This window comes from Chinchilla lanigera, unplaced genomic scaffold (assembly GCF_000276665.1).
Source record: "Chinchilla lanigera isolate Chin_1 unplaced genomic scaffold, ChiLan1.0 scaffold00099, whole genome shotgun sequence".
Taxonomy (NCBI): Eukaryota; Metazoa; Chordata; class Mammalia; order Rodentia; family Chinchillidae; genus Chinchilla; species Chinchilla lanigera.
In genome coordinates, this window is record NW_004955500.1 from 3,328,087 (window position 1) to 3,355,658 (window position 27,572).

The 27,572-nt window shown below is 38.9% G+C and overlaps 1 protein-coding gene across 2 annotated transcripts in view; it reads left to right on the plus strand.

The window, feature by feature from the left end:
* Positions 1-27,572, plus strand: part of Tmem117 (transmembrane protein 117) — a gene marked incomplete at its 5' end in the record, with an annotated part of 469,529 nt that overhangs the window by 230,999 nt on the left and 210,958 nt on the right. The window contains 1 exon segment of one of the 2 annotated variants that reach the window (XM_005406589.2): positions 13,037-13,136. Coding sequence (XP_005406646.1) covers positions 13,037-13,136 — 100 coding nt within the window. 2 annotated transcript variants of the gene reach the window in all.

Sequence of the window (27,572 nt, forward strand, 5' to 3'; positions counted from 1 at the left end):
CCCAGCACCTAATGCAGTTCCTGGAATATAGGAAGTGTTCAAGCAACATAGTTAAAACAATGACTAAATAGCTGGCCCTCTCTAGGAATATGCAGCTGCCTTTATGTTAAGATGCAGATGGCTGGGAGGCATTCAGAGTGGCTAGTGCTCCTGGGCTGGGTATGTCCCTAAGCTCCTTGTACCTGAATTGCCTGAAGAAAAATTCCCAGACAAACCTTTCATTATTATCCCAAACCTGTGCTGTCAGTATTTGTGGGACATAATATACATGCCAAGCAGTTTTAATCAGATTGTGCAGAAGTCTCTGCCATTGTATGTTGGTGGTACGGCTACTTTACAAAATAAAAATAAAAGGCCTGGGGATTTAGCTCAGCAACAAAGCGCCTGCCTGGCAAGCGCAAGGTTGTGAGTTCAATTCCTGGTACCGAAAGAAAAAACGAAAAACAAAACAAAACAAAAAAAACAAAATAAAAGTAAAAATTCAGATTGAGATGGTGTAATCTTTCTAATTAAAGCCTTGAAGCTCTAGCTGGATTATGTATCACAAAGTCTGAAGATGAAGCTGGATGTGACCGTTTGATTGGCTGGGAACCCACTCAGGATATTTGGCTGGGAACCCACCCAGGATATTGGAGGAAGATAGAGTAGTCGTAGAGGTGCAACTTTGAGTACTGTACCTGGTCCCTTGCCCCATTCTCTATGGTACTTTCCCTGTCATTGCTAACTGGCTGCAGGAACTAGCGTCTTTGCTCTGCCACACCGTTACGCTGTGGTGTTTCTGCTTTAGAGCTGGCGTACCATGGACTGAATTTCCCAAAGCTATGAGCCAAAGTAAACCTCACCTCCTTTAAATTGTGGATGTTGGGCGTTGTGTTCCCAAACTGGAAAGCTGACTAGCACAGAATCCAATATCCCTTTTGAAGTTTTATGCATCTGGTCAACCTGAAGCAGCGCCTTCCTTGGTCCAATATGCGGTTACCGAGTCTGCTTCCCAAATAACAGCCAAAGAAAGGTTACGCCATCTGTGCCTTTCTGCTTCTAATGCGTGGGCTCACAATTGGAGCTTATTCCTGCACAGGTGCATGGACTTCTGTCCACCAACCAGCAATGCCCTGCCCTGCCCAGCCCAGACCCTGCGTAAACCATGTTGGTAGCCTAGCCTAGAATGGTTGAGCTGAAAAGGGCTTCCATTAATTATCCCAGATGCTGGAAACGGCTTTCCTTCTTGCCCCATGGTCAGTAGGCCCCTTAGTCAGCAACTTGGCCACCTACTGCTCTGTGGTCCTTAGAGTGGCCCCATCCTTCTTCCTTCCCACTGGGCCTCAATTGGGTCCTCCTCAACAGGCCTCCCTCCTTCCCACCTCTGGGGCAGATCAACCTGTTTCCTCCCATTGATCAGCTCCGTGTAGCAGGAATCTTGGAGAGATTTGCTAGTCACAGAAATTTATTGCACTCTTCCATTTCCCTTCCCCAGTGACTAACCTATCTCCACCCAGGGAAGTGCTGCTGCATGACCCAAGTCACTGTTCATGGGAATAAGACCGCATTGCTTTGAGGTGACTTCCTACTTTACCCCTTAAAATAAATGAAGTAGATACAAATTTTATGGGTCTTTCCAATGACAACTGTCTCAATTTCTACCTTATTCATTGTTAAGGTATGCAAGAAATGGTAGCCCTGTTTGAAAGTATACTGCGAGTTTTCTTTTAGGAGATATCAAGAACCATGCTCAGCTGAACAGCAGAAAGATGTTTAAATGCTGCACCGCATAATTTCCAGCTGTGAATTGTCCATAGACTTTAAAGTAGGGGCTAAGTTATACTTAGGCCCTTAATGCCCTTAGTACACCATTAGTTTTTAACTTTATCATTTATTATTCTCTTCCCTTCTCCTTTAGGCAGGATATCTTAGTAAGTGCCCTGTTTCAGTAGGCAGAGCCTGGATCACACTTCAGGAATCCCCTGTTGTCCTTTCACTACTGTCATGGAGATGACATCGTGTAATCCACTGTAAAAATAATTCTTCCTAGAACCTGTGCTGAACTTTTATTATTCCAATATTTTCCCCATACAGTGATAATAAAAGCTACCATTTCCAGAACCTCAATGATGCTAAAAGGTTCTTTTTTATGTACTTTTTTTAAAAAGAAGAAATAGAATACTGACATAAAAGCATATACAGTACCCACGTACAGCTTAATCTGTGGATTTTACAAGACATTATTAAGTGACTGACTACCCCTTCCTCTACGTATCACTGTTCACGTTAAATGAAAGAAGGTTTCTAGCATTTCAGAATGCCTGTGGTTGAATTTTCTGATAACAAACTTCTTCCTCCTCCCAGAGCAACCACCATCTCATTTTCCAGGCCATTCACTTTCGTGCTTTGCTTCATAGTTTTTCCACTTATAATGCTTTATTATAGTTTAGTTTTGCCTGTTTCTGAGCTTTATATATTTGTAATCACACAATATGTTCTATTTTTTGTCAGGCTTCTTTTGTATAACAGTTTCTGAAATCCATTCAGGCTGTGTATACTAGTAATTTGTTCATTTTCATTGTTAAGTAGCCTCCATTGTAAAACTGTGCCATAATATACTTATCCATTCTTCTGTTGGTAGACGGGGTTGCTTCCAGCTCCAGGCTGATATAGATAACGAGGCTATAGGCTCTCCTCTACATTTCTCTTGGTGCCCACATTCACAGCTGGTCTTAGATTTTCTTGTGGGGGAAGTTTCTAATTATAGATTAAACTTTGTGAATAGTTACAGATCTATTTTTATTCCACTTTATTTCTGTGTACATTTTGTAACTCCTAAATGCTTTTCTAGAAATATACTAATCACATCCAAATTTTCATGTTTAGTGGCATATGGTTCCTTCATGTCCACCCTTATCTGCTTAATCGCTCGCTACAGGATCTGTAGCAATGCCTCCATTTTCATTTCTGATATTTGCACCTTCTTTTTTTATATTTTGATCAGACTTGGTACAGTGGTCAGACAGTGGTCAATGTAGTGTCTTTTTTTTTGGTACGGGGAATCCAACTCAGGACCTTGCGCTTGCCAGGCAGGCGCTTGTGCCACTGAGCTGTATCCCCGGCCCAATGTACTGTCTTTTCATAGGATCATTTGTGTTCATGAATTGTCCTATATATCTCCAGTACATAAAGCTTGTTAATACCTTCATTCACACCCTTGGTTTTTTTTTCATCAACTTATTCCATGGGTTATTGAAAAGCATTCCTATTTCACAGTTTCTATATGAATTTATTTATTTTCCTTGCCATTTTCTGATTCAATTTAATTTATATATTTTGATTAATTGAAACTTTTTTTTCCCCTGGGAAGGATCCCTCTTAATCTATAGCAACATTTGCTTTTTAAACTTAATACAACTACACTAGATTTCCTATTGTTATTGCTTGTGTGTTATCTTTCCTACTGTTTTACTATCATCCCTTGTGTAGCCTTTGTTTTAGGTGATTTTATATAAAAAGCGTGTATTTGACTGTTGACTTTGCAGGTCTTAGAAATATATTTATTCTGTCCTCGCACTTTTTCTTGGCTTTTTGTATTGTCTTTTTCTTCTGAGTTCCTTAGTTTTATTTAGTTTTGAAACTCCTCCATGCTCAAGATTTCCTTAAAATATATGGCAATATCTGAGGTCTATTCAAATCTGAGAGTGGGCAATAAAGAGATGATTGGAATATTTTTTGTTCGTGGATGGTTTATTAATGGATGAGAGTCAGGGGAGGGAGCTTACGGTTGTGAGAATTTGGGCATTTCACCTTCAATTGTTAATGAGACTTCTTGTGGGTAGGGCTGGTCCTTTCTATTTTTTTTGAGATAAAATTTCTGTCTTCCACCCAAACTGTATGGTAAGTGGTGGGACTCTCAATTTTATGTATTTGTCTCTCTCTCTCACACATACACACACACGCACACGCACGCACACGCACACACACACCTTTTCACATGTTCTTCATTCTCTGCTTGAATGTCTTTAGATAGCAAATCTCCCGTATGAGCTAATATAAACTAGGTGGGGTGAAAGTCCTAGGTTACATTTTGCCATGTTTCTGGTTTTGTGGGCTGGATCAGGGACTTCGTGGCCCAACAACTCAAGCAGAATTTCCACCGATCCTCCCACGTGGGAGTCGGTTCTTTCTCCCTGAGCCTCCAGTCCCTGAGCACTGTGGAATCCAGAAGCAGGATTGCGCCCTTCTCCCAATGCACACCCCACAGGCAGTCCCCACACAGAAGCTGGGACCATGACCAGCACCATTCTTCAGTCTGCTTTTGAATACTTTCTTAGAGTTTTCATGGCTGTCATCTCTTCTACTCTGCAGATTTATTCTATTATTTATTTGGATTTGATTGTTTTAATAGATTCTGAAGGAGAAAAATGCAATTTCTCATTCCACCGAGTCCCCTCTAGACCTGCCTGGTGAGCTGTTTACATGGAAGAGCTCCATGGGGAGCGACGCCTATCTGATGGTTGAAGCCAGGATAGCGCTTTCCAGGACCCATGCACAGCCCTTTCCTTTCTCTTTGTCACTCACTTGACATTTCTCATCATTACCCCACATATCTCCAAATGGAGGTACACCCCAACAGATTGGAACATATATGTGTATATATATATATGGATGTGTGTACATATATAGTATATGTATATACATATATATGTGAAGAAATGTATATATATATATTTAAACTGAGGAGGAGAGTGTTACTCCAAATTTTAGCACCCTTATAAAATTTCTATAAACAGTCCATGAACGTTTAAGCACAAATCTCTCTCTTGCCTCAGGCAGTGCCGTGAAGAGTAGGCGCACGTACATTTATTCTTGTTCTTGTTTGCAGTAATTTGGAAACCAGCTACACTGCTGACTCTTTCTCGCAGGGCAATTAGTGGACTTCCTCTCTGAAGGGATGAAAGGGTTGTTGTATTCTTAAAATTGAGCGAAACATTCAATATTGCGTTCTCAGACTCCAGCACCTTTCTTTGCTGGTGGTTGACAGAACCTATCATGGGGAACAGAAGCTCGGTCAAGCTCAAGAGCAGAGAGAGGACAGCAAGGCTGAGATTGCCCACTAGTAACAGCAGTGGGCCTGGAAATCCAGGCTGCAGGAATGCAGGCCGCGTGGAACTTACCTCCCCGACCTCCCGTGTTCTCTCCTTCTTTCCTGCTTCGCATGAACCAGTGCCTCTGGATGCTTCCCTTGGTCCATAACCCCCTTTCGTTCTCTGTGGCTGCAGAGTTTGTTCTCCAGTTCACAGGGGGTGAAATGTGGTTACTAGTCATCACTAGGCTGTTTTTCATGTGATCTCTTTGAAATTTTCTGCCTCCCCCTCTCTCTTCCCCTCCATCCTTCCTTCCTCTTCTTTCCCCTTCCTTCCCCTCTGAGCCTCCCTGCCCTTTTCCTCTGCCCCAAGTCCTCCTTCCTCCTCCCCTTCTCCCCCCGTCCCTCCCCCCTCTTCCTTGTCCTCTGCCTCTCCCTGTCTTTACCCTTCCCTCTCCCCTTCCCTGTCCATGTCTTCCTCTCCTTCTCCCTCTCTCTCTCCCTTGCCCTCTTCCTCCATTTTCCATCTTGGTTCTAAGTTACCAGAGAAGAGAATACTGTAATAGAAGAGCAGCAATGTGAGATATCATTGTACATTGCCTTTGCTAGCTTTGCGTTTGACTCTGCAGATTGGAGAATGGTGATTTAGACAGGAGGAAATTAATAGAAAAGAAATGGAAGAATGATAATCCTGGAAGTGACCACGAGCTGTGGGGTGCTGTTTGTTTTTTCTTGGAAATTTGTAAGTTTACAAGTATCAGGCTGATGGCCTAGCACATAGTGAGATAGCAGTATGTAATTATTTTTTCAATGAATATATAAATAATGTTATAGGCAGCTAAGTTAGATGAAATAGTATAGGCAGTCAGATAGGGCCAGGCCCTGGAAGGAGCCTTGCAGAAGACCAGATACCTTGCACCTGTGGGAGAGACAAGCACCTCGAGACAAAAGATGTCATGAGTGCACCCGAATATTTCCTAAGGATAAACATCAGTGATCGATATTCTAAGTAGGTGTCCATCACCTTGAAGAAGCCAGGAAGAGCCAGTAACCCAGCCCACTACAGGAAAAGCCCCTGTTCTGTATTTCTGCCCCCTCTCCCTTCCTACGTGACTCACTTCCCCATTTGATCCCAGTTTAATCATTTTTTGCCTGAGAAATTATGCTCATAATCTTACTGTCCCACCTCATGCCCACCTTTTAATTTCCCACCTTGGACTCACTGCACGTCATGGTTTTGCTCTATAAAAATCCCTGGAAAAGACAGGTTCGTGCCAGGCATGGTGGTGCATGCCTGTAATCCCAGCACTTGGGAGTTCAAGACCAGCCTGGGCTACCAAGGAAGCTCAAGGCCAGTCTGGACTGCATAGTGAGACCCTGTCTCAAAAAAAAAAAAAAAAAGGACAGGTTCCTTGGCAACCTATTAGGGCCCCCTTCTGTCTCTCTTTTGGACAGAAGCTTTCTTTCTCCCAGTAAATATATTCTGCTCTAACCACCGTTGTTTCTAAAATTCATTCTTCGATTTTAGAGAACGTGGACTCATACCGGACATGTAGCAGGTTGGGAGTTTCTTTCCCCTATATCAGTATGAAACGACAGCTGCTTCTCTAATATAAACTGACACGGTGCAAGGTTTCCTGGGTGAAAACACAATACTTTTCTCCCATCTTCACCTTAATGGAACCTAACATTTCTTCAAGAAAACAGAACCAGTGAATGGGAAGTAGCATTGAAAGATGGGGATGAGAATAAGAAATGATTCAGTTCATCCACAAGGAGAGGGAGCAAGAGAAGGGAAAGGATTTTTTTTATTGTTGTTGTTTTGTTTTTCTCCAGTACCGGGAACCGAACTCACGACCTTGCGCTTGCCAGGCAGGCGCTTTTGCCGCTGAGCTAAATCCCCAGCCCCGGGAAAAGATATTTATTGCTGATGCTTTGGATTTGAAATTTTGTGGAAAATAGAAAAGCAATTTCATTTGTCAGGTTTTTTCTTTTATCATACGCAGTGGGCAATTTCTAATTTCTGACACAAACTTGATTATTGTATTTATGTCCCAGTGATTGTTGCATTATTCTTACCTATTTTGACCTTTTATATTTACCCTCATTAATGCATCGCCATTAAAACTGAATTTGCATTTTGTCCTACTTTGAACAGCAACACCATCTTGAAGCTATTTTCTGTCTTTCTAAATGGTTTCGAGAGAGGAATCATTTTATGAGGGGTAGGTTAGCTAATGTCATTCTGGCTTATCTTGTAATTCACTTTTACAATAATAAAAATTGATGGCAGTTTATGATATACATTTTATTTGACTAGTTCTTAACAAATTGAAAATTATTTACCATTAAGATGTAATTAAGTTTGATATAAAATGACTTCTAGGTAATTTGTGTTTGTCTGGATTCTTCTGGAGATTTATTAGCGATCTCTTGGCAACAAGCTCAGAATTATTAAATTTTGTCCTTTCTGTTATTTTAAAAATCACTTTAGTAAAGATATATGAAGTGTTCTGCTTGTTGTTTATTTAATTCATTGAAAGTAGAAGACAGGCTTATTTTGAACATCAAATTAGAGTGTAGACTTTACTTTGGTGATGCTGACCAAAACCAAACTCAACTAGGAAAGAAAGTGGTATATTATCACAGAAATTCTGAAATTTTAAAATTAGTCTTGAGGTATATTACTTTTAACTTTGGGAAAGTCTAAATTTTGACTTTAAAGTACAGACAACAAAGGTAGTTTGGCAGGATTCATTTGAAGGGAAGTGAAGCAAATTTCCTTCCACTTTTTCATATGCATATTGTAAGTGTGTTTTGCTATATGTCTTGTTCATGCTGACAAACTGATGTACTACCTTATGCAGTGGCATAATGATGCACTGACATCTAGTGCTATTTAAAGGATTATTTTAAAGCGGTATGATCCAGTAGAGAAAACGTTTATTGTGGTTCACGGTTTTGGAGGTTTTAGTTCATGGTGGGTTCACCCCTTTGCTTGGGAGCCTGTGGCGAGGTAGCACATCCTGGCAGCAGTGCATGGCAGAGCAAAACTGCTCAGCTCGTGGGCAGGAGCAGCTGGAAGAGAAGAGGAAGGGGCTGGGTCCCAGTGTCTCCAGGAGAGGCGTATCTCCAATGAGCTGCCGATCTGCCATGAGGCCTACCTGTTAAAGATTACCTCCCAATGTTGTCATGTGCTAGAGACCAAGCCTTTAGCATGTAGGCCTTTTGGGAACATTGTAGACTCAACATATAGCAGTTGTAAACCTAGTAATTTCTGGTTGCAGGGCTCCTGCTCCTCCATAGGGTATAATGTGTCCCCAGAAGTTGCTATAGGGCAATGATATATAGTAAGGGAGATAAATAAGAGAGTAAGCAGTCACATGAATATGGGAGGTTGTTTAATTTCAGATAAGGCATGATTATGGCCAGAATCAATACCTTGACGATGATGATGGCAGAAAAGCAGCATAGACTAGAGAACCTTTCAGAAGTAACCTTAGTCATTATTCAAATATTGACGGTAAAGAAGGAGGCACAATTGATGTAAGACTACGGTCTCTCTGTCTAGCTCAGGTGAAATTTGCTGAAATTGGATAAGGAGTTGATGTATGGTGGCTACATTACAATCAGGATAGGCTTGGTCAGTGAAGAGCAGTCTTCTATGTCTTCCTTACAGAAATTAGAGGGACTCAATGGCGAAGGTTGAGAAATTTGAGTTGGTCACTTTATCAGGGAGCATTGCTGGGTCTAGAAGCAATTTTGATCATTTCAGGCTACTTTTAATATATGTCTCCAGCATTTTTGACATCCCCATAGTTATTGCTCTAGATCTTTGTATCTGAGGTCTGGCCTGGTATGTGTAATACTGAGTTCTAGGAAAATCTTTCAATAGTAAATAACTAGAAAATTTGAGCACAAATACGAAGATATGATTATTCGGATAAGGTTTACGGAGTGACTAAAGACTTAATCATTTCATTACAAACATAAAGAGATCTAAGCTTAGTTCTTGGCATTTTGTAGTGGCAAATTTTCACCTCGATGTGTTAAGACTACTTAGCGCTTTTGTGTTAGTTTCTTTGTGTTTAATGCAGGTCTCTAATCATACAAGTCAACTCCTTACTCATGATTTACTTGTGTGTGAAGCCCCCCAATCTTGTTTTTTTTTTGTTTTTTTTTGTTTTTTTTCTGGTACCAGGAATCGAACTCACGACCTTGCACTTGCCAGGCAGGTGCTGTGCCGCTGAGCTAAATCCTCAGCCCCTCCCCCAATCTTGTTTATGTTGCCCAAACATGGCTGGGAGAGACAGCTGTGACATTATGAATCCAGCTGGCCACAGATGGATCTTTATTGAAGCATGAATCCATATTGGTTTGGTGATCAGTGTTTACTACCTCCTATTAAGCTTCCAGAAAATCAACCACTAAAGTGCCTGGCATTAACTGTAACCACTTAGGTGTAAGTGATAGACTGATGTGAACTGGAAATCTTATTTTTAGTGATCAGGACTCATCTGTAAGACTGATTTGTTCTATTACAGTTTTATTCACTAATTCATGTTATAGTGTGTTTAATTCGTTGAGCACATGGATATCATTAGGTGCAGTAGTTTTAGTTGCTCTTGTGAAGCTCCATTAGGAAATTAACCTTTCACAGATCTTGTATATTGAAGTTTCTACACGTTTGTTATGGAGTTGACAAGTAAGTCTGAAATATCAAGAAAAAATAAAGAGCCTAAGAAGTTGAAGCCAAAGGGGAAATTCACACCAGATTGTTAAAGGTTGTATCAGTGGTCGATATTTACCTGGAAGACTATTATATCTGCAAAGTTTTCTAAGTCTGTGCATAGTAGAAATAACAGCTGAAGTATAAATGAAAACAGAAGATGTATGAATAGATGAAATAATCAACTAAATCATTGAACAAAACTAAAATTTTAGTGGTGCCTCCTAGCAAATAAAATTTAATTCTAAATCATTCCTCAAAATCATTTTGTGTGTGAAGTTGCACAGTTTCACATTTGTGGAGTCCAGTGTGATATTCAAACTACTGTATTTTAAAGTGAACGGTAGCATATGAAGATTAGTTGTTGTTACTGCTGCTTTTGCTAGATATAAAGAAGAGTTTTAAACGTGCAAACTTGTCATAATATTTTCAAGAACTAGTTCCTTGATTTGCATATCCATTAATGTTTAATATTTCCTGATTGGGTTATAAAAGACAAGGTACAAGGTACACATAGTTTTATCAGCTAAACTTTCCTCAGTTCTCTCCAATTTGATATTTTGTTTTTTCTAATCCTTATTGGTTCACCAACTCTCTGATTACTTTAAGATTTGTCAGAAGGAGTGGGTGTGTATTTTGTATATTATTTAGATTTTTAGTTCTTCTAGGCTGCTTCACTGATCTGCTGAGAGTGTGTCCATTCTACTCTTAGTTACTAAAATAAAAGAATGCTTTACCATTTGTTCATACTTTTATCACCACTTATATACCCTGCAATTTTCATTCCATCCTATTGTATCCTAGAACTCACTGGTAAAGTGGATAGGGAGGACAGTTAAGCAAGTTCTTCAAAATAGGTGTGATTGGAAGAGCTGGACAGTTACCGGAGCACATTCCAAAGTACAGTGATTTCACTTCCCAAGAGCTTTTCAGTGATAACGATGCTCAGTGGAGGAGCACCGAACTGTCCAAGAGAACGTGGGAACTTTCAAGCAGAAGCTGTTTGGATGGGTGAGCCTAAAACAAGGGGGAATCCAACACTTCGTGGTTTGCAGCTCTGAGGAGCTGACGCTGCTGCATGCTACTGGGCACCCCTTGTTATAATTTACCTTCAAGGGAAATAAACGCTGATTTTCACTGTCTGCTAAAACACTGGGTGGCAAATGAGATATTTGTGTTTTCTACATTTTCACTAATATTTGTAGGAGAAAATTCAGCATAATGGTTACGTGCCTATATTTGGGCTAAATTGAATGTAGCTCAATCAAGTTTAAATTCTAATCCTCTCTGCCATATCATTCCCTTGAGCAAGTTGCAAAAACTCTCTGGACTTTAATTCTGTATCTGTGAAACAATAGTACACTTCATTGTACTTTTATGAAAGTTGATGGGGACACTGTATTTAAAGTGTACATAGCAAATAAAATTTAATTCTACATCACGCCTCAAATTCATTTTGTATGTGAAGTTCCAGTTTCACTTTTTTAGAGTCCAGTGTGGGAGTCAAACTAATGTATTTTAAGGTGAACAGCAATATATGAAGATTAGTTCATTGTAAGCCCGTGATTTATAATAGCTATACTACTTTGGGCCATGACGGAAGTCCATGCAGTTAGAGATCCAAAGTTTTGGAGTGAGACCTTGACACATTCACATAGACCTTTCAAGGTAGGTGAATGAAGTGTTGGAAAAATAATTGTTTTAAGAAGTTTTATTTGCTTTTGCTAAATAAAGATACTTAGATATCTGTTTATTATATGGGTAACAAAACTATTTGAAATAACTCCAGGATAAAAAATAGAATTAAGGATTGTTTACCTTTCAGTGAACTCAGAAGTATGCCTTGTTATAATTTTAGTAAATAAAAAACAAATATATCATTAGCTATTAAGAAATTAACCTACAAAGAATCAAGCACTGGGCATAGTGGTGCATGCCGGTAATGCCAATACTCAGGAGGCGGAGGCAGGAGGATCGCCATGAGTTTGAAGACAGCTTGGACTACATAAAGAGTTCAGGTCCACCCATGAACTACAAGGTGAGACCCTGTCTCAAAAGAAAAAGACAAGAAACGGAATAAATTTATTTTTCTTATTTTAAAGAGAATAAAAAATTAAAAAAGATACAGAATTTCAAAACAAGATGATAGGAAATTAACAATGGTTGTTTTATATAAATATATATGTTGTTATCTTCCGAGTAGTTGCTCAGATAACCAGATATAAGCATGCAAAATTGATCAAGCAATTAAGCATTAACAATGAAGCATTAATAACCAATGAAAATTAGTGGTACAATTATCTTAGCTATCGTGTGTGCATATATATATATATATATATATATATATATATATATATATTCCCTTCCTTTTTTCTTTCTTTGAGAAAAGAAACAGAATTTAAAGTAAAAAAGTGAATAAAACTGAGAATTAAAAAAATGAGAAAGTTAATCAGAGCAACCATTTATTACTTATGTGTTATTGATCTGAGTCCCAGTGTTCTTAGAGAAATTGAAAAATGAGAAAAATAACACTTAATTAGTAAAAATTAGAAAATTGGAAAGCAAAATAAAAGGTTAATAATAATATCATGCTTTTTTATTGGCATTTAATGATCAGCTGTGTCTTTAAACCTTTCTCTGAGTCGTGAATAGAGTAGTGAAGAGTTGGTGTTATTACCATAAATAAGAATTAGTTATAGAAAAATAAAATGACAAAATTGATTGTTCTGCTGACTGTTATTTGAGTTTTAATTTTAATCTCACATTTTAAATCAAATTTTGCAGTGATTCATTGTGTGAAATTTTTTTTCAAATCTTGATGTTATTCAGATCCGATACCATATCTTAAAGCTAGACAGCAATTTTTTAGTAGTTCTGACTTCCCAGTCCTAGAACCCTGTGAGCTCTTGTCTCCTCTTTTCAGTTAATTCAGCACTTATTTATGCTCTGCTCCTAGTTGAGTAAACTTCAGATGTTGCCTTTGCTGAGTATTTGTTTGATTTTCAAAAGCTGTGGATGGTCTTGCAGCTGAAATGTGAAACCTACACAGTAATTGCTAGCGCTGCAGTCAGTCTTCCAGTGTCTAACTGAAACTGACTCTGACACCCTCAGAGCTCTTCCCAGCTTTTCAAATATATAAGCAATGTGATGGAAAATCCCTTTGTGTGTTGCTGAACCAGGAAGCTTTCACTAGATGGTTCTCTGAGTCCAGGCAATGTCTTGTGTGTTTGTCTCCACAGAGCATATATCATTACAGACTATATGGGCATCCGCAATGAAAGTTTCATGAAATTAGCTGCGGTAGGGACCTGGATGGGGGACTTTGTCACAGCTTGGATGGTAAGAACATTTTAACTTCTCCCCTTTCAAACAAATATCAGATGGAAGACATATTGGTGAATGTTGGAAAGACACTGCTTTTGATGTTTAGAAGTACACTAACGACTGCCTTTCTTACTGGAATGCCTTCTGACTGTAGATAATCCTGGAGATGACAGTTAGTGTCTGTGGATATCTGAAAAATTTCAGTGTCAGTACCCAGGGCAAGTAGATGGCTCACCACTAGCATGTAAGTGCGTGGACATTTTTAAGCATACAAACATACACACGTTCCTGAAGTTAACAGAAAATTCTTTTCTGCAAAAGTATAAACAATCTTAAGAAGATTTTTTTTGGCATGTATAACTTTCAGGTAAGAACGTGACCTCCCTTGTCTCAGAAGACCACATGAAACTCTCCCTCAAAGTAGGTCTCTGTATTTGCTTTCTTCATTGAACCTGTGAACTTCATAGCAGCTCAGTGTTGTGAGAACTTTATCTTTTACCTTTTTTTTTTTTTTGCCTTCTTCTCCTTTATTATTAAAAGCCTGAAACAAATGGACAGTCCATATTTTATGCTGAGCTTATCTGTTAGGAGAGTGACTTCTATTTTTAAGCATGGGGTTAGTTAATTAAACTTAAATTGTTACTAAAAGGCTCTAGGTCTTTTAAATTTCTAAGAGAATCACAGAGTACAGAGAGTATAACTCCTACAAGGGTAGAACAGTGTATCCACACCTTTCACAAGTACAGGTAATTAGCTTTATCAGTCCATTCACTTGAAAATGAGGTGATCTACAAAAGGGAAGATATTTTACACTAGCAAGACTGCATGGGTTTGCCTGTACAGCTCTGTGCCGGGCTCCATAGGTACATTGTCACAGCAGCTAGTGTTTCTGTTTATATCTTTGCTTCTTGCTTACAGCAGGTGATTTCAAGAAACAATAAACAGTTTGAGCTTACATGGGCACACTGTGATTATCCTGGAAAAATGTCAAGTTGAGTCACATGCTGCATTATGGTGTTTCTCCCAATCATGGCTGTATGTACAGGGGTATATGACATATGTATAGTAGGCTATACTGTCTAGGCTTGTGTAAGTAAACTCTGGTGTTCTTATAACAAAATCACCCAAGAATACATTTTTAGAAACATATTCCTAGTGGGTGTAGTGGTGCACGCTTGTAATACCAGCACTCAGGAGGCTGAGACAGGAGAATTGTTGTGAGCTCAAGACCAGCCTGGGCTACAAAGTGAGCTCAAGGCCAGCCTGAACTGCATAGTGAGACCCTGTCTGAAAAAGACAAGCAAAACAAAAAGATATTCCTATTGCTAAGTGATACCCAACTGTACACATAAAAGTTTGTAAAGCCTGTTTATGAATCTCGTTCTAACTTGTTAAGTTTTTAGGTGTTAACAGATGAGTAGATGTCTTCCACTCTATTAACACTAAAATCTAAACTTAAAACTGATGTATTTTATTTGTAATCACTAGAAATAGAAATTGGGATAGGCTAGACATTGTGACGAGGCTACCTCAAGTCATAGTTTTCATTTCCATTGGGAAAAGCTATTTAGAAAGAGCTATATAAGCTTTGAAAACGTGACCACTTTGAAATATGGGGGCTGTCTATTTAAAATTTCTACCCTGATGGTGATTATGGCTTTGATTTTTATGGTAGATCTTGTCTCTACAGTGGAAAGAGAGAATTAGACCATGGGCTCAGAAACTAGAGTTCTCTGAAATGGTCTTCATGCACTCACCTTCCATAAGTAATACCCAGTCCTTGGAGGTCCTGTGTGCTCATTTCTCAGAGAAGCTGAAAAGTTCCTCCCTGTGTGACATACTTTCTGTAAATAATAGATGTGTGGCCCGTGATAGGATTGAAAATGCTGAATTGTGAGCTAGGCATAGGTGCTTTATTGCCGTTCACGTGTCCAGTCCCCTGAAGTGATGGCAGGGCCAGTCAGTGATCCAAGCGTCCTGCTGCTCGGGGTCCCGGGGTTCATGGAGAGCTCCAGGAATGAGCATGAGCATCCCGCCTCCTCTCAGGCCTGGGTCCTGCGTGGCTGGAGTTCCCTTTCAGTGGCCAGTGCTGAAGTGGGTGGAGGTGATGCAGTGCATTCATCCTGACTTTGTTTAACACCGAGCCTGACAAAAATTGAAGAAGTCACAGACCAAAAGGGCTCAGGAGCTCACTCTGGAATCTGCAGGCCCTTGTCAGTCATTTGAGACAGGAACCATTTTCTTTTTTTTTTTTTTTTTTATTACTGCAGCATTATTTGTCTGTGACCCAATTTGACTGAGTTCCTTCCCCAGCTGTTCTTTAAGTTGGTGCTCCTTATGCCACACACAGCTGTACTTGGCTAGCTCACCTTACTGTCTTTCTCCTTCCCCTGACTCATCCTGTAGCTTTGACGAAAGGCTTTTAATCTGTTCTGGTTAAATCTCCTACCATACACTTGTCTGCCTTCGCATGCAGTTAAGGGGAATATAAAGAATTTTACAGCTCACCCTGTGCTGTTGGTCTCTCTCCAAGGTCAGGCAAAACTTGATAGTTTCCCCTAAATAAATTATTTCAATATCATCTGTTTCTATGTGCTAGCCTGGTAAAACATCCTATACTACAGATTACTGCTTTACCACAAAACTGGAACTGGATCTAGAGCTATGAAAATTATGTTCTAAGTTTAACCTCCCAGGGTGATCTTAAGCCCCATGGGCCTCACATCTTTTCCTTTCTGCAAACTGGGGCAGAATCCAAAGTCTCTTTCTGCTCATGTTATACAAAACATTGACCTTTCCCCATCAGACGCAGGGATGGAAATAGCGCAGGAAAATGGGAGCTCTTCTATTTTGAAAGTGCAGTCACACAGGGAGAATTTCCAGAGCACATTTCTATTCCCACTTTGCTCGCTCACTGGGCAGTAGTTTCCATATAAATATTTATGGGTCTACGTATGGGTGCGTTGATAACATTTTAAAATATAATATTTTTCCTCGTGAGAGAAGTCTCAGGTAGCTTTGACCTTCATCCCTGTCGAGAACTCTCACCATGAAATGAATATCAATGATGGACATGACTGTCATGACAAGCAGGTGACTGTTTACATTAGCGATCGGAGTGTGACTTTTAATGTGATTCCCAAGTGGTAGATTTTTATTCTTTGGAAATAATTCAGAGTTTTCTCATGTTTGAAAAAACATACCAGGACTGATGTGACCCAAAGACAAGGCTGGTATCAACCCATCTGAGACACAGCTGGCCCTCACACTGCTGAGCGTCAAGCTCTGGCAGGTCCAATTTCCTGAACAGATCTGATCTACCTTGGCTTTGCAGCAGGCCCTTAGCAGAGGACAAAGGCATAAAATGCCAGCTTAAGGTCACTGTTCTTTGTTAAATAGGTTTCAAAGATTAAGATAAAATAAATGTATAAAGTGATGGGTCTTATAATCCCACACTCGCTTAGCCCTTGCTGTTGGCAGGAGTTCTGTCATGAAGATGTGCACAAAACAGCAATGCTGGCATCTTTTTTTGTTTGTTTTTTTTTCCCGGTACCAGGAATTGAACTCACGACCTTGCACTTGCCAGGCAGGCACTGTGCCGCTGAGCTAAATCCCCAGCCCCGAAGCTGGCATCTTGAGCAGCGTCATTTCCATGTACGTGCCTACGTCATGTGCTCTAAGTGGGGCGGGGGGAAGAGGGCCGGCCAGTTCCGTAGCTTGGGGCTCCTTTTCTGCCCTCTCCTGTTCAGCCTCTGCCAGGTCTCGGGTGGCAGGGATTCTCTACATCAGCGGCGGCAAACCTATGGCACGCATGTTATTTATTTTTCCTTTAAAACTAAATGTGCTAATGTATGGGTTGCTTTTTCTAAACTAAAACTTCAGTACTCACGTTTAACTGCAGCGCCGGCACTTTGTGATAAGGAAGTGGGTTGGGGGTTGCAGTGGGGCCCTCATCTCTAAAAGGTGCACACTGCTGCTCCAGCCGTGGTGATATTTCCTTCTGCTCCTCACCTAGTCCCAGAAGGCAGAGGCACTTCACACCTCCGCGCAGCTAACCACTTCCTTTCCACAGTCCCTGCTGCATGCTGTTCTGGTTGCTTTTCTCTTACAGCTGTAAAATAGTATGACTTACTACAGTGACAGCGCTTGAATTTCTTAGTGGGTACAAATAGAATGAAGTTGACCATGATCTGGGAAGACAGTTCTGATGCTGAATGCTGCAGTCATACAGCAGCCTTCACCCTAAAAACCGTATGTCACGTGTGTGAACCCCCAGTAGTCACAGGGCATTGCTTAGCTTTAACAAGTAATATCTGTGTTGTTCAAATGTATGTGCTTCTGCTCGCAAAAGATTCTGTCATAAAAGGATGTTATAGATACATGAAATTTAATTGTTTACTAGTGAGCTTCACCTTTATTTCCAGGGCTTGCTATGGCCATGCAATTATAAAGTTGTATTTGATTTTAACAGAATTTTTTCCTTGAAATATGTAGTTTCGTCAGCCCCAGACAACGTTATGACAGTACCCACATGTGGAAATACTTTTGGGTTAATAAAATATAGCCTTCATAGATGGATTATAACAAGAAGTAAAAATTTTAAATTTGCTTAATAATTTTCGCTGAGACTCCAGCAAGAACAAGATTTTTTAAAAAGTACACTTTAGAAATATAGTCTCCCCCCTCTATTATCAATGTGGCTGTTTTCTGTATAAATACTGTGTTATCAAAATGTTCAAATGACAATTTCTGTCTTCTTATTTGTCACATATTTTGTTTCTTCAGAGTTTATAACTAATATTTATGTTGCTACTGTTTTTACTTTAAGAAACTACATTGTTTAAGGGGCAGACTAGACACCCCTCTTTTCCTTGAAAGAAGCTTCTTGTAGAGAGCTGCAGTGTCAGTCACATTCACCGTTGTATTCCTAGCCAAATATAACATAAAAATAGTGCTCAAGAAATATTCCTGAAAGAGGAAATAGATAGATCCTAATAGCATATCAGTGCTGTTCTGTTTTTCCAGTTCAGTTTTGTGACGTATTGGTACCAAGTGGGCATTCTGCAGTGCCGGGAAGGTGAGGGAGGGAACTCTGTTGTTTAGGTACACGGCATGAGCTCTGTTTACCTCCTTTCCTCACCCTTCCTGCTTCAGCCAGGTAGTTTTTATATAACCATGAGGACACATGCTTGTGAACAACCTTGGATGGAAACAATAGATTATCAATGCAGTGCTTCCACAATGGTGATATAACCCTTGAAGGTAAAGGATAAGAGTATAAATCACAGTGAAATGAATCTTGCAGATCCTGCCAGAACACTCCTTGAATTGTCATTTATTCTGTCAGAATATGGACCTGCTCCCAGCTCTGGAAGAGGAAGGGAGCTGGGTGGTGATTATTACTTACGACAGCAAAATGCTTAAACTTCATTGGGAAGTTAGAAGGGCTTAAAGGATAACATATATTTAACAGTTACTCACACTCCTTCTTGGTTACTATTTTCCAATCTAAAACAGAGGAAGGAAATACTTCTGTTGTGTTTGAAAGTAAGGTATTCCAACAACTACAGAATATATGCAATAAAATATATAATTATATATGTACAAATGTAAAATATGGTTGTTTTATTGTCATTCTATGATGGTTACCCCACCATTACTAAGAAAGGAAGCAGAGAAGGAAATGGGAAGGAAGGGAGGAAAGAAGGAAGGAAGGAAAAGAAAGGAAAGAAATATCTGTGTTTTCATTTAACTAAATTGAAAGCAGTTTAAGCATTTCTAGAAAATACATGTCAGTATGTATCAGTGTCCTCCATATGCTAAATTTATCAATGAACAATAACCTGGAAGACAACCAACAGCAGATCTAGTTGTTATTCTATCTGCAATTGAGCTTGACAATTCATGTTATGATCAATGCCTGTTTTCTAATTATTTCTCTTCCACTGATATTTAAAATGGCAGAATAAAAAGCATAATTGAATTTGATTTAGTGCCAGAAATAAGGTGACAGTAATAGCTTTACTTCGTAACGGAAAAGAATTGAAACCCTGAAACCCGGATTGGAAGGGCACAGTGAACTGAATGAATAAGTGAATTTGAAAACAGAAGGGTGCAGACCCTGGAGATGGACCCCAGAGCCCAACATACTCTTGAGTTTTCGCTGCTTTATCTTCCCGTTCGCTGGAACTACTTCTCAACTTCAACTTTATTCCTGATTAGCGAACCAAGTCTTGGAAAATATGTATGTTGCATTTTATACTTTATCTAGTGGAGGTGGAAATTGGAGGGAACATTAAGTAGTTTCCTCTCTTCTTTTTTTTTCCCTTCCTCCTTCCCTCCCTCTCCCCTTCCTGTTTTCCTTCCTTAGCCTTTTTGTTTTTCTTTTTTGAGACACGGGTCTCACTCTCCATATCAGGCTGGCCGTGAATTCTTGATCCTTCCACCTCATCCTCCTGAATGCTAGGATTACAGGTGTGTACCAGCATGCCAGCCCCCACTGCTATTTTTCTGTAGAGATTTTGTTTTCTGTGAGGTTCTGTTGTGGTTTGAATCTGTGTGTCCCCCCAAAGCCTCATGCGACCACAGGGCAGGCTTTTAGAGTTTGATGGGTGTGAGAGCTACACCCGCCCTGGGGAGGATAGTTTGCATATGTAAGGGAGAGGAAAAGGCTGCTTGAGGCGATTCCTCCCCCATTCCGCCCTGGTGCTTGCTTGTTGCTTTTACTGTGTTCTGCCGCCATGAGCTGTAGCTCTCTGCCATGTGCCACTCTGCCTTATAATCTGCCAAGTACGGACTGAAACCTCCAGGAACTGTAAGCGAAATAAACCTTTCCTTCCTTAATTTTGGGCGTCAGGTATTTTGTCCCAGCAGCGAGAGAAAAGTAACCAAGACAGGTTTCCTAGGTGAAAAGGCTGGTATCAGGGATTTGGGGACAGATGATGTACAGAGGAAGTGTTTCAGGGAAATCTGGGAGGAGATAGAAAGGAAAGAGAAGGGGAAAAGGACAAGCAAAAATGTCATCATAGAGTCAGGGAGGATCTGCCCCTGACCTGGCTCACCGTGCATGTGCTATGCTTTTCAGGAATGGAGTGCGCCGTAGACAAGGGACATCTGTACAGGGCACCAACATTTTCACACAGACAAAACCCAAAAACAGTGGCACCTGCCACTGCCACAACACATTGCCAGTTTTTGATCATTTGATTGATGTAAAGAGTATAAGAAATTATTTTTTATAGTTCCTCTTTATTCATTAGAAAATACAGAGGGAAATAAATGTGGTCATTTTGCTTTTGTATGTATAAATATTTTAGTGTCTCTATAAATATTTTAGCTTTGTGTTTCATACACCTTTGAAATAATAAGTTTTCACTAAAAAATTAATAAGACAGGAGAGCTTGCCCTCCCGTGTTCAGATAGCATCACAAATAGTGATCAGGCTCTTTTAATTTTCAGGACTCTTCAATTTTAAAAAGGGTAAATAGAGTGTGATGAAAAACAAGGTCTTTTTAAATAAAAAAGTAAAATATAGGGTATGGATATTTAAGATTGGAAGTAAAAATTCTGGCTTTTGCTATCCATCTCCTAAATTCACTGTCTCCAAAATGTCAAAATATTCTATGGTGTGTAATAGGTATATTGTATGTAATTTATATTCATTTATTAAAAATTTATGGAACACGTTGCACTAGGAATATGAAAGGCACTTGGGAAAAAGTATTGAATTGAGCTATATCACAGTATGAAAGGCACGGAGGACATTTCTTATGCCCATTTCTTATTCTCCATTTCCACTGGAGGCGGGGATGTCCACATCTTCCCTTCCGTTTCCGAATCACCTTCTTTTGGTTCCATTTTACTTTATTCTATTACTTGGTTTACACTTTCTCTAGGCAGGGGTCCCTTTTGTCCACACATTCTTTATGATTTTCCTAACATAATGTTTCATACCTATTAAAGTACCATTTAGCCATCACTTACCTTGGGAAGTTTGCATAAATGCCATGAGGCATTGATATTTGTTATGTTTTTTCTCCTGAAATTCAATGACATAATGACATGATAGCTGGTTCTTAATATTAGCTCTAGTTAGAATTTTTAAAAGAGAAGCTATGTGCTTCTTTGGTAGTTTTTTTAGAGAATATTACTTCCATTATCATATTTTACCTTTTACTTGATACCTCGTGTAGGGCAAGCACTATTTCAAGTGTATTATATCTAGAGTACTGTTCATATGTAAATATGTATTATGTTTATATTAACATAATTATATCTTATACTCAAAATAATGCTTTTATGTAAACATATACCCATGCTTATCTATAAATACATACAAATATGCACATTTACAATAGTGTTTATATAGGTTAATATAATTATATCTTTCATTCAAAATAACACTTATGTGAAATCTTATTTATGCTTTCATATATACATTCATGCACATATATGTATACATGCATACACACATACTTATTTAGAATACTTCTGGAGAACAGTGCTTGGCCCACAGTAGGTGCTAAATAAAAGGTAAAAGAAATGGTAAGGGAAATATCCTGACTACTTCTAAAAATATTACAAAGAAAAAGCACAGCTTTTTTCCCAAGTTATAATCTTAGCTAATATTAATAATCAGTACTTTTTTTTTTTGCCTTTTGAGACAGGGTCTTGCTGTGCAGCTCAGGCTGGCCTTGAGCTCTCTTTGTAGCCCAGGCTGTCCTCGAACTTGCAACAATCCTCCTGCCTCAGCCTCCCAAGTGCTGGGATTACAGGCATGCGCCACCACACCTGCTTTGTTTTGTTATATGATTGACCATCTATGTATATTTACTGTTTATTTATATTCATATATAATCATTTCCATGCACAGTAAAGTGAAAAAAAGGGAGAAACATTGAGGCTGAGTGTCACACAAATAGTCAAAGCAGAAATTGAATTTAAGCCCAAATTACCTGGTTCCAAGTTTCCAGTGCTTTCGACTATTATGCTCTCTTCCCAAGCAAAACAATTTTCTTGTGAATATTTAAAGGTAGACTTAATAATGCACAGAATACACAAATTTTGGTTTGGTTGTTTTCTTGACAGCTTGTCAATTAAACTTGCTGAGTTTTATCATCAGTTAGAGGGAAGGTGGTGAATACATACTTTTTCAGTCACTGAGTTATACTTCCTTCACATCCAACCAAACCCTTTGACTTCATAAAATCCAGCTATTTATTCTTATTCCCTCTTTACAAATATTGCTGCTGGAAAGCATGTTACTTCTAGAACTGGGAGAACTTAAAAGAATAAGTTTTATGTTGTACTATCATTATTTATGGTAAATATTGCAGTTCCTGGTTATTTAAGTGATAGGTGTTGTGTGTGTGTGTGAAACTGCTGTCCTTTAGCAGTTATTTGCCCTAAGGATTTTGAGAGTACTAAAAAAGTTTGTACGTTCATAGAGTATGCTGCATTTGTAGTTAAATGTTCTCTAAACATCAGAAAGAAATGTGTAGCTGACGAACCTTGTATAAGAACCTTGTTTTATTGTTTTTGCTTTATAAAAGCAGTTACATCGTGTTTCAAGTGATTGGAGTATTTGAGTCAACAAAGGGACTGCTGTGATAAGAAATGTTTGAGGGAGAATTTACTTTATCTTCTTTTTGTTGTTGTTGTGCTGGGGATTGAACCCATAGCCTCACACATGCTAGTTAAGCACTATTCCACTGAGCTACAGTCCAACCCTAAGCATGAGTTTCTTAAAGCCATATTTGGCATAATCCTTCTCTGTTCTTATGTATCTGCAGGCTGCTTAGGAAATGCCGAACTTCTTGAGCCTTGACTGCTGAAATGTGTTAAAGTTTCTCACAGACCTAGGCCTGACTCTTCCTTTGCTAGTCTATCAAGTTGCTCAATAAAACAGTTCAAGTCACTTTTTTTTTTTTTTCCGGTACCGGGGATTGAACTCACAACCTTGCACTTGCCGGGCAGGTACTGTGCTGGTGAGCTAAATCCCCAGCCCCTCAAGTCACTTTTTGGATACAATATTCTATAAGGAGGAGAGTCAACAAAGCAGGACATTAAAACTTACTAGTCAAGTAAAGATCAAATAAATACTTTGTCTTTCCCAAAGATTTCAGTTAAAAGGGAAGATAAAATCCCACATCTATCGTGTTTTAATGATGCAAACCAAGGCAAACAAAAAGAAAGTTAGGACTCTCACATGTACTGATTTAATAATTCCAAATTGTTTTCTTTGACTACTAACCAGAGGACAGATGAGAAGTAATGCCTAGCATTATATCCCCTGCAGGGGATATAGCTCAGTGGCACAGCGCCTGCCTGGCAAGCGCAAGGTCATGAGTTCGATTCCTGGTATCAAAAAAAAAAAAAAAAAGGAAAAGAGAAGTAATGCCTAAATGAGTCGAGTGCTGCAGATGAAACAGGAAACCTGGAGAGAAGCCATCCATTTTCATTGAGAAGACAAATATTCATTTAACAGTATCTAAAATACATCATAAAATATGCTGTGAACCTGTAGCTATTGCTGAAAAAAGACAGCTAATAATTTTCAAGGTTTGAGCATTTTTTTCCTTGATTTATGTTATAATTATCCTAGCTTCTGTTTGGCATTTTCAGTTTCAACTAGGGGTGATATAGTCAGTGGAAAATGGTTTCTTTTATTTTTTGGCAAATCTAAGTACAAATTAAACATGCATTTTATTTTGCTTAAATAAAAAAGTACCAAAATGAACCAATATTCTGCACAACTAGATGATAGATACCTAAAAATAACCCTTTGTTCAGATTATATGAGCACTTTTTTTGAAACCCAGAAGAAAACTTACTGGTACCTTTCTTTAGCTCTCTTTAGCTCTGTGAGTCTCTATTATTGAGCCATGGCTATCTTTTTAAAATTGTTGACACTTCCAGATTGCTCTCCATAGACTGTAATATTTTTGAGAAAATACTTGCTCTGATGTCTAGGGATTTGTGAGGCTTAGACCTTATGTACTGAATGGAAAATCATCTAAATTTATTTTTGGTATTATTTTAGCTACAGTATAATGTTTCTAATATAATTGCATTAATCTGAAGATATACTCTCTTGCCACCATTCCAACTCCCTTGTTCCCATAAAATGTTTTTACCTAGAAAATCTCATAAAATAAGTTGTCTGTCTTCATAATTTAAAAATATTTCACCACACTTTGATGCTCCCAAGTTGTAGACCATTAGTATTCCAAAACCCTGCTGATGGTCTCATTCATTTATTTAGTAATTCATTTACTAGTCAATATATACTAATAACTTACAGAACAATAATAAATGAATGAGAAAGTCAATGTTACAATATATTAAGCATGTACACATGTTGCTGCCAACCTAGCCCTTCACATCTTTGGCGAACGCTCATAGTGAGTAGAAGTTTTTGTCCTGTAACTCTTTCTGACCTATTTAAATCTTTTTTTTTTTTTTTTTGGAGTTTATTCCAAACTGTTATTTTTTTATTTTAAAGAGAGTAGTAAAAACAAAAGAATAATAGCAACATACCAACATCACAGACATAAACAAAACAAAGCAAGAACATTAAAAGTGATACAGGGTCTGTTTAAATCCTATCGAGCTTCTTTCAAGTATCAAATCATCATTTTGTGGTGCGATTTTAATGAATGACTGTAGCTTTCTGTGTTAAAGTTGCATTAAATAATAAATGCTAGAGCTGAAAATTCAAATGTCCTGAAGGCCAGGAGGACCTGGTAGAAGTGTGAGATAGTAGGGCTGAGGTAAAAGGTCCTATGGCGAGACAGGCAGCTATGTGGGACCAGAGAGCGCAGTCCATGCAAAGAGGTATTAAAAATCTCTTTCATATAAAGTACTACTAACTGTATACACCCAAGTAGGATGTAACTTTAGCACAAATTCTGCCCATCAGTCACCTGATAGGAACTCTTGTTCAGTGCTGTTTATTTACTTGTTGATTTTCAGGCTACTAGTTTATTCAACACTAAATAATCCCCTCCCACTTTAATGAGACAGCTGATCACATCTACAACCAAATCCTCCTCTATACCCTAAATCCATTGCCTTTGCAGCCCCAGCTCCAGCTTTCCTGTCCCTGTCTGTAGGTGCCTGTCACCTTTGCTTCTATGAGGTTTGTGAGGCTTGCAGGTAGTTTGCCCGCCAGGCGTTGGGGTGGAGGCTCAGTCCTGGGATGACTGTAGCACAGAGTGGCAGGTGTGATCAATCTCAGGGTGCAGATAGAGAAAATCACAGAGATTTTGGATCCCCTTGTTTTTAATGTACCAGGAGAAAGGTCTCCAGGCAAACTGTTCCTTTTCATTGTCTGATCCATCCTCTGAAAGGTTAGCTTTCCTTGCTTTGGCAGGACCTCAAAGTCAAGAAAGGCAAGAACTCCTGCATTCTAATCAGAGTTGACAAGGACAACAGAATCCTTGTACCACTTAGCACTTATTCCACCCAAACATTTAAGGCTCAAGTGAGCAAAAATTATTTTCATAATCACACTTACCGCAGTGTTAATGACAAGCCTGTTATTGCGGTCAGGTCGGCTGTTACCATCACGGGTGCAGAGAGACCTGACACTCAAGCTGTATCTGTTGATTGACCTGCTAGCTTTGGTAGCATCAGGAAATGGTGCGCAGATGGGTTCTTAATGAATATGTATAGTGCAAATCTTAAATGAATACAAATATTAAGACATCAGTATACATAAAGCTGTTACACAGTTTATAGGTAAGCATAGTGAAACAACCAGTCAGTTTTATGGGAATTCTCTAAGTCAGTGGTTCTCAAACATCTGCGTATTGAAATCACCAAGTATCAAAGACTACTGATGCCTGTATCCCACCTCAGAGAGCAATTTAACTTGTCTGTCTATTGTCTCTGTGTTAGGAATCTAACAGCTTCCTAGGGAGTCTGAAATGTAGACAAGTTTCAGGACTTTTCTTTAAGGTAATTCAAGGAGGTTTGGCATGGGAACATTTTGACATATTTCTGTCAAACCATCATGGAGTCATCATCATCAGATATCAAAACTGAGAGAAACCAAGCAAAGGAACGTGTTGGTGCTTGGAGATTAAACAGCATATCTGGAAGAAGCAGCATGATGGGAAAGATGGATAAGAAGGAGAGTTTTCCTTTTGGATTGTAGAAGTCCGAGGACTGATGCAGTGGCATAGGGCAGTGCTCCCGCTCGGTCAGTTTTACCTAGCCTGTGGTACTAGGTCTGGAACTTGAGGTGAGCCGTGAACAGCGCATAATGAGTGCTTCCCTAAAAGTACCCCAGCCTCCATAAAAAACTCAGATTTGGATAAAATTAGTCAAGATGTTTCCTCTCGGTACTTAGCAGGACAAGCCCCTCCACTTCTACTCATTCCAGCTCCTAAAACAGAGTGGTCATTTTGTAATTTTGCCTGGTGTAATGATACAGTGTCAGCTCTGTAAACTCTTTTTCCAGTCCCTCCCACCAGCAAATGGCCTGCTCTTCCAGTCCTCCAGGTGCTTTCGTTTGATACTTTACCTTGCAATAAACACTAGTAAGTATCATTGCCATTTGCACGAGTGTCTTACTTTCAGTACTTATTAATTAGAGAATGTGCAAGATAAAAGATAAAGCATGTGGAATTATGACTATTAACACTGGTAGTGTTACTTAATTAGCAAAGTTAGTGTTTCATAAAGGAGAACAATTTAAATTGTAGTTCACAATTTGCATTTTCTGAATGAAGGCTTTTTACTGATTTTAACATCTTTTTTTTCACCTATACCGTCATTCCTGTAGTGCAACCAAACATGAGCTGACACCAAGATTACCAAGACTGTATAATCACTATTTCACATAGCAGGCTTTTTGGTTTTTTTTGCTTCAAATGAGGTCAGCATTAAGTAGGTCACCCTAAATTATAAATATACCTGATGTTAGTGTTATGTCATTTGCCAGAACTTTCTCTGCTTATAGGAATTAAGATATGAATTGTATGAATTATGCATAGTGATGAAAATGTACAATGGAAAGTTTAGTTTGCTATGAAATATTTATATGCCAGGTACACTTTTCAAAAGGTAAGGAGTCCGCAGTGGACAAATTATAGTCTCACTTACTAAATTAAGTGACTAAAAAGTAGTGTTGAAAAATGCGGAATGTAAAAATATAGTCCTTACATAAAGTAGATAATTTGAACGTTTAACTACCCTGAGACTTTGAGTAGTAGTTTTTTAAGCTCCCAAAGCTTAGTTTCAGTAGTTTTCTGATGGGTTCTGAGTTCTAAATAAAGCCTGCGTTTAAGCCAAAAATAAGAAACTCATTTAACTAGTGTCCTTGTCTATAGTTTTATACCTGCTTATTTAGTAGAGTCGAAGTAGAAGATTTTTTTTTTATTTTAAAGATAAAAGGAGGGAAACATTAACAGACATACAACATTTTACAACATATCACAAGCACAA